The following is a 13103-nucleotide window of genomic DNA, read 5'->3' on the forward strand; positions in this document are numbered from 1 at the left end:
GTGTGTGTGCGTGTGCGTGTGCGTGTGTGTGTGTGTGGTCAATGCCTGCGGTTTATGTTTTGAAAAGATAAAGTATCCCCGACCCCGTGGTTCTGCAGGTATGCACCAGCTGGCTGTTGAGAGAGTATATAAGAACCACCCCACCCCCTTCCACCACGAGTACAAGTCCTACCCTGACATAAACACACAGATGAACACACACTTCCATCCGCACACACACACAAACACACAGCTTTCTTCTCTTTCATCGTAATACCGGCCGAGCACCTAAATCACAGAAATGGCAGCACATCAGGGGAATCATCTGAGACTGAATAGCCATAGAAACATGGCGCTGTCACTTGGAAGACCTCCACAAACCGGGACAGCTCTCCTCCTCACACACACACACACACACACACACACACACACACACACACACACACACACACACACACACACACACACACACACACACACACACACACACACACGCGCACACACACCTTAGTCCTCTCCATGCCCTTTAATACCTCTTTGCCCTTCACCAGCAATCTGCATAGAAATGTGTGCATTCTATCATTCTGTGACTAGACATTACACCCTGGCTAATACGAGAGGTCCTCCAACGACTGAAAATGAACCCTTGAAAATACCAGACGTTTGCATTATGCCGCCGCGACTGCATATCTTACAGAGGGGAAAAGACTTGATTATGTCATTTGCCATGTCCACGTCATGCTGGTTTTTTATATCTTTGCCAGGAAATCTACCTCTGACAGGTCATTAGTCATCCCCTCCCTCCCCGCCCGCACATAAAACATCAATTCCACTCAATATCCCGCAAACCCCTGCGCGTCTCCACCGACGGCAGAACAAAGAAGACGCTATGCAAACTGCCGCCGTGCTCTGATTAGCTCTCATTCCGGAGCACTGCAAGAAATAAGGCACTCATTCCCCGGCCCTGTTTGAGATAACTGCCCCCTTCTCCAGCAGCCACATCATCCCTCCACACCCGCGCACGCCTGGTAACACGAGTGCATCTGTTTAGCTATTCTCATCAGCTGCTTATGTAGTGACATTAAGGAAGCCTATTGCTTACAGAACCAATAATCTACATCGCCTCAGGCCTCCCTTATATCCACTAACCTGCTACTTCTGCAGCAGCACAAGTGGAACCACTTTTGTAGGGGAGGAGGGAGGGGGAGGAAAGAAGAAGAGAAGCCCTCCACAGAGCTATATAGCGGCTCTCTTGACTGACCTGGGTGGTTGGCTACATCATCTTGACATGTAATTATCTAAAGCCCTTTAATCACTTCCATAAAGATTAATTGCAGGAGACAACAGCGGAGGTCGTGTCTTCAAATCAAAAGACTCCTTGGCAGATTGACACAGCGGTGTAGCAGAGTTCAGACGCAGGTGTTTTATAAGGGTCATCTTCTGGAACTGAAGCAGGTTCTTTAATGCTGTTATTGCAAACTCAGCAAAGTGGGTTTTGGCAGCATAACGCTTCCTTTTGTTTTATTTTTAGGATTTTAGATTTATTCTGTCTGCTAATCCTAAACTTAAGCAGGTTTTGTTTTTTTCTCTGTCTCGCCTTATGACAAGAAACTTTCTTACCTTCATCTCTTTTCCTCTTTTCCCCGTTGGATCGTGGGATACCCAGAATGCCATTGATGGAGTAGGATCCTGCAGGGTCATTGGAGACGCTGGTTATGGGCGGAGAGGCTGTGTTTGGTACTGAGGAGAAAAAAAAAAAAAAAAAATAAGTACAGTGTTTCTGCCAACAGTACTCTTATCAAACCCCATTTTAATTCACTCAATCCAGATTTGTATTGGAACTGCACCAAATTGCATGAACTCATAAATAGTCCCCAAACGTGACAGATTATTTTCCATCAAGATCCAGGAATTATTCTGCAAACGCCGTATCGCACAATGTTAAAGCAAGTGAAAAATAATTCCACCAAAATTAATTGTGTTTTTCAATGACTCATAGCACATCCCTCTGCCAAGTTTTGTAGGAATGCATCCTCTACTTTTTGCGTAATCCTTCAGACTAACAACAAACGCACATAAAACACAACCCTCTTTGTAGCCTGTATGCTTGTATACATGCTCATATATATATTTACCTATAGTGTGGCCCGGCGCTGACAGGGACGAGCCGTCAGGAGATGGATGGAAAGGCTGCTGGACTTTTGTTCGGATGATCCTGCAGATGAAACACAAAGAAAACACAACTGTCACTACTGCTCTGCTACGACCCGTTTATTCCTGCAAACTGTTTCGGTCACAGCAGCGTCACTATGGAGATCCTGTGTGATGAAGATATCAAACACAACTCATACACAGAGGGGAAAGGGAATCTGCTCAGCGGCTCTACCTTAAAGGTGAGATGTGGAGAAAAGTCTTCATTGCACTTTTGGTCTGAGTGATCTCGCAAACAAAGCATGAAATCACATCAATTCACCTCAATGATCGGCTTCACTGACTCTACCTGGCCCACACTAATCAGCCCCCTCCCCACCATACACACACACAGACACACACTCCTCTCCCTCCCTCCCTCTCTCCCCCTCTGTGGAAGGGGGTTTCACAGGGGGGCCGTTTGCAATCGCCCGTTTTGCTTCCCCCAGATCAAACATCTCTGTAGGAAACCATGAGGTGGTATTGATCGGGGCTTGGGGAGAAAAAGTTGGGGATTAGTCACACGGGCAAACAGATGCAAATAGAAAGCTATAAATTATATGTGACAGGAAAGCAATAGTTCCTTATTGCCTTGCACTAGCTTACGCCAGCATTAGATTCCTTTAATCTGAATGGCACTTGGGGAGAAAGGGAGCTGTCACAATAATTTGTAAACTTTAAAACTATTCATCATGTACGCCACAGGGGCTATTTTAGAAAGCATGGGGGGAAGAGGTCGGGTGAGGACTATGGAACCTTTTACAGATGATTTCTTTACATGATTCAGATATCGCTCAGTTGTTCTTAATTTTCTGCTGATTTTACTTCAGCGCACTGGAAGGATTTACTCGCCCAGACAATATTTAGCAGCCAAATTACGATTTTAAACCACAAAATACACCAATGATTTGGATATTGATGTTTCTGGTGCGAGGTGCCAGGAGGCTGCAGAGGAATAAATCCAACACTGTCACAAATGGAAAAAAAGAGAACTCCCCTTGGAGGCAGAGCTACCTAACAACCAGCTTTTCCACAGGGCGCATATTGATGTTTTAATTTTTTTCACTTCTCCCCATAACAGTTATTCGACCCCTTGACTTGTGCGTGCTACATAAATCCAAAGACTTTATTTGGTATCCATGTTCGTGGTATTGAATAAGCAATTTGGGAGAGTGAATTAATGGCCTGGCTCTTGCTGAAAATCCCCTGAAGAAATATTAAAATTGCTTTACTTCTGAATCAATAATATCAAGCACCATTGAGGACCTCTCTTTTTTTTGTTTCATGTCTGGCAGCAGGGTAGCGTTACTTGTTGGTTGTTGGTGGTGGCCCTGACATGTAGTACAACACTATCTCGGTAGCATTTAATAATGCATGCGGGGGGAAAGGTGTTTAAATGGAGCGTCCTCTTTTGTCAACAGTCCCGAGGTCAGACCGTCTGCCACAGGAACCCACGGCTGGCCCCACTCGCAGCCACCCAACTGGAAAAGACTGGCTCCAGTGGTTCTTTTTTTTTTTTTTCTGAATTGTCTTAAGTTGGAAAGCCCCACTGAACCTTCTCGTTTATTTTTAGACCACAAACAAAACATGACTTTTTCTCTTTACTTCAGATCATGTGGAGCAAAATATGCCACTGTGATGTTTTCATTGATTTTTCACAGACTGCTCCTTTAGGAATTCCAACATGTATGGAAATATATAGCTGCAGCTAAATCAAAACAAACGCTTGTGTCGTCTCATTTGTGTGCATGTGTCACTGACTGTGTGCATGTGTGTGTGTGTGTGTGTGTGTGTCACCAGACTGCACAGCACCACATTGAAGTCTTAACATATCCTCTGCTCCACAAAAAAAAAAAAAATTGAAAAATAATTCAGCATTAAGCCATAATAGAAATTCAAAGTAGCTTTCATATGTGGCTGATAGAATTACAGCTCTTTGTGTTCACAATTTAATTTGCCACATAAACAAAGACACACAAGGCTTCTTCTTCTCACCCCCCCCCTCCCTCCCTCCCTCCATGCTCCAAAATAGAAAGCTTTAATTGGAATCGAAGAAGAAGAAAAAAAAAATTATAAGGCCCCTTTTAATGATATTAATGTACATTTTGAATTTATCACATACATGTGTCTGAGCCTCCTTAAATGGGGCTTTTTAAGCAGCCACGAAGCATGAAATGAATTTTCTTCAGCCTTTCTCTATTTAAAAGATGTCTTGTGCGGAGCTGTCCGCGCTCTCTCCCATCAGCTCATTAAAATGTAATGCTGATGCTGGCTCTATGGAACAGTGCCTCTTAACCAAAGTTCATCACCAGGGATCTCTGGTGGGGGGGTCGCTGTGGGGTGGAGGGTGAGGTGGTGGTGGTGAGGGTGAGTGAGGGGGTGTCCTGGGTCCTCCTGCAGCATCCACTCTCAAACTACACTGACTTTCCTTAAGAAAGCTGAAAGATGTTACTTTGAGATGATTTAGTTTGATTCTTTTTTTTTATTGTTTTAATGGCACGATTAATGCAAAATTGCAATCGCACCTCCATTCATCTTAATGATGTTGTATCAGTATTAATTAGGCTGCAGCACTTTGAATTTTAATGCAAGGATTTCAAATCAGGAGCTTGGGAAGAAAGTGATTTTTAAGGCTCAATTTTGGCCTCATTAGAAAATATACATTTTCTTCTTTGTGACCTTATTTTCACACGATGCAACATTTAACAAATGGCACCTCCCTCCAGTTATCCTCCTCACTCCATTTCTTCTAAATTACATCTTGCACAAAAGCCATGTATTTCTCTCTCTCTATCTTCCTCTCTCTCTCTCTCTCTCTCTGTGTGTGTGTGTGTGTGTGTGTGTGTGTGTGTGTGTGTGTGTGTGTGTGTGTGTGCAGCAGCGTTCTCCAGCACATTAGATGTGCTAAAGAAAACTGGCCTGCTTTATAGCGACACGGGATCTGGTCACCGAATATTGATCGGTTTTCATCTCGACAGATTCACTCAGTCCTGGATGTACTGCTGATTGTTGAGGGAGTTTGGTGAGAGAGATTGAATTGCACCTCAGAGACCAGCGGGGCTGAAGCCTCGACGTGCCGGGCAGCACAAAGTTGGTCAAACAATAATATTCTGCTGTGCGTGGTGCGCTAGATTACACTGGGATCCATGGTTACCAGTGTGCGCTCCGCATTAGACCATTAACACCTTGCACCATTTGCAAACGAAACAGAAATAAGAATATCCACATTTTGCATAAATAATAAATTTTGCATGTTTTATTTCCTACCTGTTAATTGACGAGACGCTGGGAACGGTGTCGTTGTCGCACACGCCCTCTGCCAGCAGCCGGTCTCTGATCTCCCAGGCGAACATGGTGGGATTCTGTCTCTTGTAGTCTGCGATCTTGTCCACCACCTTTGGCGTGGCCACTTTCGGTTTGGAGCCACCGATCACCCCTGGTTTGATGCTGCCAGTCTCATAGTATCTGCAATATCCAACCAGACTGCAATTGTTTGAAATATTTAACGCACAATGTTTTGGAGAGCTCCCCACAACACATGCCTTCAATATTTTTTGCAAACTCGATATTACGCACATGGGTGATAAGCTTGTGAGGTGTTTAAACAAGAGAGTTTACACAAGTCGAACTTTTCTTTAGCAAAACATGAATTCTGTGTGTTTAATAAGTAGAAACGTTACTTGAAACGTTAAAAACAAACACAAACTTGATTAAAGAGCAATTAAAAATCAAGAGGAAACGCTTCCATGCATGCGTAAAGACACGACACATCTAACTCTTAAGACTGGTCTGCTGCCTGTTTTTCCAAAAGCCAAATATCCACAATAAATCCATATGCACTCTTCAAATATTCTAAAAATCCTGTAATCTATCCGATAGATAAAAGCTGAGTTTTGGAGATTCAAGCTTCCCCTTTCCATCAGTCTCTACACCTGCATCTGTGCGTAATGCTTCGGCCGCAGAGTTTGCGCCATTACCTGCCCAGGATCTTGCTGACGCAGCCGTGGCTGACCCGCAGCTGCCGGGAGATGTCACAGGGCCGAACCCCTTGGTGGGCCAGCTCCACTATCCGCTGTCGCACCACGTCCGGGAGGGGTCTGCCGTTCACAAACACCCCGCCGAGCTGGTTCACACCTCCGTGCCCTACGTGGGACACAACAGCAGCATACGCCAAACCGTAACATTACATAAGGTCGTAACGGAGAAGGTGCAGGTGAGTGAAGGCTGTGTTTTTAATGTGAAGTAGTATTTTATTATATCATATTAAACACAGGTCCCTTTCCTACTTAGTCTAATGGAGCAGGTGGATTTTTATGTATTTATTATTTAAAATGCACGAATGATGCTACATTGAAAATATTATTTCCAAATTATGTTTTTTATTGAAATATTTATTTTCTTCTTGTTATTTTGTGTGATTGTTTACTGTCATATTTGTGAGGTGTCACTTTCCTGTGTTTCACTGACCAAGTTATACTATTTGATCGTTCATTAGTACTTATTCTAAATAATTAATAGATAAAGGAGGATGTCATTTAAATTACGAAAATGTGAACTAGAGATGATCACCTCACAGCAAAACTATTTACTGATTAACGTCTTTTGCAAATATTTGTGTTGTTATTTAAATAAATGCAATTGACACTCCAGCTTTATTCAAAATATGCACATTTTTATCCATACGTTTTGTCCTGTTTTTTTTAACTGAAATTGTAATTTATCTTCAACTTGAAATTTCCAGATAATTATTAGTATTGAAATATTTAAATAATTGTAATAAAGATATTATTAAATGATATAAAACACGTTACACTGAACACCTTTGCAGCATTTATATTTTCAAAATGTCCATTGTTATTTATTATGCATTTTAAACAATAAGCACAATAAATCCAGTGATGAACATGTGAGACAAAACTCATATTTAATTGCTAAATAAATACAAATTTAAACATGAATTTAATTCAGTCTTCAGTTCTTGAAAGTTCCTCACAGTCAAAACCCAGACACTTCATATTTTCCAATGTTGCACCTCATGTTTGGTATTAAGTTACGAGCTCCTTCATTTTCCCCGCACGGTCATTTTAAATAATTGAACGAGCTTTGATTACTCATATTACGTATTATTTTAGTGAATGAAGAGGTCATGAATTATTCACGCACATCCACCGAATTACAAGTAAACCACACTAACACGTGGACCACAATTGGACTTGTGGGGCTGCCTGTTATTTGGATAATGTGAATAATAGATGTGTAACTAATGTGAGTCCTGACTTATTAGGCCTAAACACACAGAGTGCGCGGGAAGCTGCAGGCTGATGCACGTGTAAATGACTGAGCACCTGCCAACGCATGTTCTTTGTTTACTATCACAAGTTTAATTTCTGCACAGCTCTGCGTTCGAGTGTTGTGGTATTTCTTAAAGACATTTACGCACCATTTTGACTTCAATTCTCGCACAGAGGAAGAAGTGTGAAATGATCAGTGGACGATTATTCCAGCAGCAGCTTTAATGTTTCCATGTTTCTCTCTGTTTTCCTCCTGTCAGTTTATTACATTTCGTAACTTGTCTTTCTGTTAATGCGCAAAGACAAGACAGGAACCGCTGCGGCAGGCCTTTGTCATTTTTTTTGTTTTATGAAGAAACGACATGTTTCCTCTGCTTATTCCTATTTTTCATCCGAGTGCATGTGCGAGCTGCAGTGCGAGACACACTCAGGTTGGGGCTACTTACAGTGCATCGCCGTGAAGGGGTCTGCTTTGCAGTGAATATCCATCGGATAGCAAAGGAAAGACCGATAATCAACTGAAGTCGCCGTTTCTGCTTCCTATCGAGGATGAAAAGGTGAAGAAGAAAAAGAGGCGATTCTGCTAGAGATGGAGGGACTCGCTTTGCCCCCTCCAACGATTTGCAAAATGGGATGGCAACTTCTTCCCCCACAAAAGTTGCCTGTTCTTCTTCAGCAGTCCGGGCGAGGAGCGGAGGCTGGGCAGGTGCGCAGCATGACCGGAATTCGACCCGCAGTTTGTCGGTGTGTTCTCCGTGCAGAGCCCCGGGGTGACCGGAGGTAATTCTCAGCAGCGGACCGAGGAGCACACCGCGGAAGGAAACGTGCAGGTCCAGTGTGCAGTGGGGGGGCCCCGGGTATCTCCTCAATCCTGGTGGCCTCGATTCACGCTTGAAAACCACACGCACACGCACACACACCTCTCGGGGGTTTCTCTCTCTCTCTCCTGCGCGCTGGATGCGTGATGCTGGGTCTTTAGGGTTGGGAATGAAGCCTCTCTCTCTGTGTCTGTGGTTTCTAAAAGCTGCAACCCTCCCCTCCTCTCTCTCTCTCCCCCTCTTTCTCTCTCTCTCTCTCACCCCCCCCCCTCTCCTCCCCTCCGCAGACCCCCCTTTTTTGCTTATATGGATGACTTGTCAGACAAAGGCAATAGATGCCAACACTTTGTGATTCGCCAACGCCAAAAAAAGAGAGGAAAAAAAAAGAAACGCGGGTCCAAATGAGGAGGTCTGTGGGTCTGTCACCGCGGCAGGAAGGAAGAGGAGCGAGATAAATAAGGAAAGGAATCTGAGAGTTTATTAGACATTATAACCGCTGTGAATTATAATCTCGTTCACTGGAAGTTTTGAATCAATGGGAGAGAGATTCTTTTTTAAATGTGTGTTCCTTTGATCCTCCTTTGATTACTTGGACTATCCTGTCTCTGGGAATATTCAGGACATCTCGGTGTGGTCAGGTCTGCACCTGGATTTAGCTCAATCCTTATTTTTTATTCTTTTTTTTTTCTGCCTTTATATTCACACTGGATTACAAGTAGGCATATGAATATTTTGTATTCCTTTATTTCTTCCTTTAACCTGAAGAATAATGTGTTAGACTGGTGCCTCGTGTGTATATCACGTAGATGTATTGACCTGTTTTTTACGTTCTCCTGATGGTGTGATGATTGCAGTGCATGGTCCACACTGGGAGTACAGTGGAGAAACTGCATCTGCACGTAGCAGTGCCGCCGAGCTTCTGTAGATGGCGCTGTATAGTTTCTCAGATTTGAAGGTGCTGCCAAAGTCCCCAAAAAAGTAAAAGTTGGGGTGCACTTGAGAGCCTGTGGTCAAACTGGGAAGTAAAAATATCTTTCAGGAGCAAATTATGGACGAGCTATATATCCATGTGAAGTGTAAGAACCAAACAGCTGATGGCCTACACCTGCAGTATGACAAAATGATATTATAGAATGGAGTCATATGTCTTGGATTCATCAATATGCTAATAAAAAAAAACTGAATTCAAAGAAAATATATATATAAAGGTAGACCTCTATAAATTAATAAATAAATATAAGTGATATATATTTATAAAAATTGCCTGTATTAAATTTGTAAACACATATGTAAATATGTAAAACATTTATAGTTTTTATTTTCATATTTTTCTCATCCTATTTTTCATACTTAATGTTGTATTTTGATTATTTGTTTTTATAGCCTACTCGTATAACTAAGATATGTATACATGTATATGTGTATATAAGAAACAATACAAATTGAATAGAAATTATTTGAAAAAATACGTCTTGACATTTCCCAATAAGTTGTTTATTTCCATTTATCAGAAGTGACAAAAAAACAACTATAGTGATACAATAAAAAAGGAATACAAAAGGAATACAACATTCATAATAACAACAATAATAATAATAATAATTATAATAATAATAATAATAAAACGTATTATAATAAAATAATTTCAAAATAAAATACATAACATTTGGTGGTTTTCCTTGTGTTGTTTTTCCCCTGCACGCTGTCAAACATTTGGAGAGTTGGGGGTTTGTCAGGTGGGCTGTGTGTGTGTGTGGGGGGGGGGGGGGGGGGGGGGCGGGGGCCACCTCTCGGGGGCAGAGGGCCACATCTCGCGGTGTGCCTCCTGGTCAGGTTAGGGGATGATTTCTCTTTCTCTTACTGTTTTTGGAGCGAGCTTCTGGTACAATATGTAGCACTATAGGCTGTAATTTCACAGCCGGCTGCACATTTCCCTTAAAGCTACATTTCTTTTTTTCCCTCCTCACCCTATAAGACCCCCACCACCACCATCACCAGCATCAACCCCTTCCTCAGATCTCTCCCCCTCTCTCCTGTCCTCCTCTCCTGCTCCCCCACTGCAGAAATTAAGCAGTATGTGGTTGGGGAGAGGGGGGGGTGCTTAAAATTGTTGTTTTTTTTATTTTGTTAAACACATATCCAAATGAATGCACCGTTTTCACTTTGTTTGAGCAGCACGTGCTGTGTGTGCTCACATTGGGCCTTAAGACCCCTCTCACCCTCTCCCTTTACAGGGGGGGGGGGGGGGGGGGCTCTATTCAGCTGCTACAACACGGGGTCAGACAGCTCCTAAAAGGCCATTCAGGACAAATCAAACGATGGGATGGATTGAATGAAATATGAGTTTTGACAACAATTAAAACCATGCATTTGATATTTGAGCCCATATAACAGGAAATGCATGAATTTAAATCAGGATTAGTGATTGTTTCCCCCCCCTGCCCCCCTGACGCGCACCTGCAGTGGTTAAGATGACGCGCAGCTGCATGTCAGGAGTTTGCAAAATGTTTTCGGAGCCTCCGTGCACCCATTAAGAGAGGTGTAATGTATTGACAGAGAGCAATTCATCTTTTGCCCCGCTTCCTAATGGCCTGTGCAGGGGAGAGAGGAGAGAGGTGGCATGGAGCAGGAGGAGCAGGAGGAGGAGGAGATGGAGGAGGAGGAGGAGGAGGTGGAGGAGGAGGAGGGAGCACCGAGGGTCCAGCAGTTCCGTGCGCACCCGAACATCAGCTCACACTTTCGGGGCAAGTGTGGGGAGGATGACCGGGGCGCCTGGTGATGGTGGTGATGGTGGAGAAGACGTGTCATTTCCTCTCTGCTGCTTCGTCTCCTTGTTACTCCAACGTCACCAATCGATGTGAGCAGGAGGGAGGGAGGGAGGGGGGGCTGACACTACTGGTTGTAAGTTGAATATTAATCCTTCCTGATTTAAGGGAGGGGTCTGCATGTGTGGAGGTTTATAGGTGGATTTGGGGACTTTTTTGCAAACCTGAGAATAAGAGTGTTAGATTGTGTGCATGGTTAAATAATCCATAAATAATCTTCATTTTATGGCTCAAATTATTTTTAAACATGCAGTTTTGTCTTTTTTGTTTTTTAATGTACCAGGAGGAGTTTTTCTCCGCTTTAAACGATGCTGTATCACAAACTAAAATACCTCCCAGACTCTGAAGCTGTGGTAAAATACTGTACGTTGGATTTCCACAGTGTCCCGAGTGCTCCTGCAGCGATCGAGGCCACCACGCACACTCCCACTCCGGGCTACAAATCCTGCTGGCGTGAACAGATGGAGCATCAATTTGATTCCATCCTCGACACCGTGAAAGATTGATTTTGCACTTGCTTTTAATTTTGCCCATAATTAATTGGATCATTACAGCGGTTTCTGCATCGATCCCGTCGTTTAGATGTAAAACTAAAGTTGAATTAGGACGTGATCTACGCTTCCTCTCGTTTGCATTAATCTTTTATTTACGATTTGGAGCAACAATAATATGTTTTGTAATCGAATTTTGTTAAATCTACTTATTGGAACGTCTGCTTCCTGTTCGATGCTCTTAAAATTCAACTGTATTGTAATATTGCAGAGTTTTAAGAGTCATTATAACAATCGGATTGTGGCCTTTTCATTTGAATACACACACTCATCCTCTTCATATTATCTTAACGAAAAATCACCTTTAAATAAAAATGTATTTTCTCACATTGACATTGTACTTCTGAATATTTTGTAATCCTTTAATGTACTTTTGCATTTACAGTATCTGCATTTTATATTTCGTAATTCATTACATGGTTATTATTGGCTTTATTCTAATATTATTAATTTGTAAATAGTCAGCTGTGAAGCTCCTGTAAATGCACCCAAACCAAACTTAAAAAAAAATCTCTTCATGCCTGATATTCAATTAATAATTAAATCTATACAAAAACATGCACAACCCCCAACTGTCAATGTTGCACAATATCAATAAGTTGATATAAATAAATAAAACCAAAAATTGTCGTTTTACAGTTAGGATATGTCAGTACATTTACATTTAATTTAACTCCCAGTTAGATTTTTAAGAATATATAGTTTTTTATATATTTGCAATTTTTTGATATTAATTTTTGAATATATATAAAAAATAACTCAATCCACGTCTCTGCTTTTCAAAGTGAGCTGAGAAAAGTATGAACACGTCACTTTAACAAGACAATTTAACCGTTTACTGTCTTTGATGGGGAATCATCAAAAATTAAGAATAGGCGTAAAAGTCAATGCTAAAGTTTACAGCTGTCAGAGTCGTATATCAGATGATAAAGCACTCACACACACGCACACACACACGCACACACACACACACACACACACACACACACACACACACACACACACACACACACACACAAACACACACACACACACACTCACACCAGCATCTCACCACACACATACACAGCCACTGAGTGGGTTCCAGTGGGTTTTTGTATTATATTAAAAGATCCAAAATGCAAGTGGGATCAGGATACATTACTCTGATTAGAAAACACTTTGTTAAATTACTTTTCATACCCTGAGCACAAAAGCAGCCAAGACAGTTGAGTTGCTGAGCTTTTCCACGCCTCAGGTACAACAAATCATTAAGACAAATTAACATCTCATTTGCATACAAACGTGAAGAGGAAATACCCTATATTACAAAAAAACATAAAATTATTGTTATTAATATCTAAATGTAAAATGTTTCATGTAAAATCCCATATCCTAGATCTTTCCGACACGTTTCTCTCTCCCCTGCATTAACTCGCTGTTAAGTTGTGGGACTAAAGCACCAAAGTC

General features: G+C 42.0%; 1 protein-coding gene across 3 annotated transcripts in view; it reads right to left on the minus strand.

Moving 5' to 3' along the window:
• Positions 1 to 7955, minus strand: part of pax2b (paired box 2b) — a 28455-nt gene extending 20500 nt beyond the window's left edge. Inside the window, exons 1-5 of one of the 3 annotated variants that reach the window (XM_061095023.1) lie at positions 7907 to 7949; positions 6147 to 6312; positions 5437 to 5634; positions 2115 to 2194; positions 1600 to 1719 (exon numbers count right to left, since the gene is read on the minus strand). In XM_061095023.1, the coding sequence (XP_060951006.1) occupies positions 1600 to 1719; positions 2115 to 2194; positions 5437 to 5634; positions 6147 to 6312; positions 7907 to 7949 (607 nt within the window). Of the gene's footprint in view, positions 1 to 1599; positions 1720 to 2114; positions 2195 to 5436; positions 5635 to 6146; positions 6325 to 7906 lie in introns of all 3 variants that reach the window. The other 2 variants (XM_061095026.1, XM_061095024.1) reach the window with 2 other exon arrangements.
• Between the last annotated feature and the right edge of the window lie 5148 nt (positions 7956 to 13103).

The sequence above is a fragment of the Limanda limanda genome, chromosome 21 (genome assembly GCF_963576545.1).
Source record: "Limanda limanda chromosome 21, fLimLim1.1, whole genome shotgun sequence".
NCBI lineage: Eukaryota > Metazoa > Chordata > Actinopteri > Pleuronectiformes > Pleuronectidae > Limanda > Limanda limanda.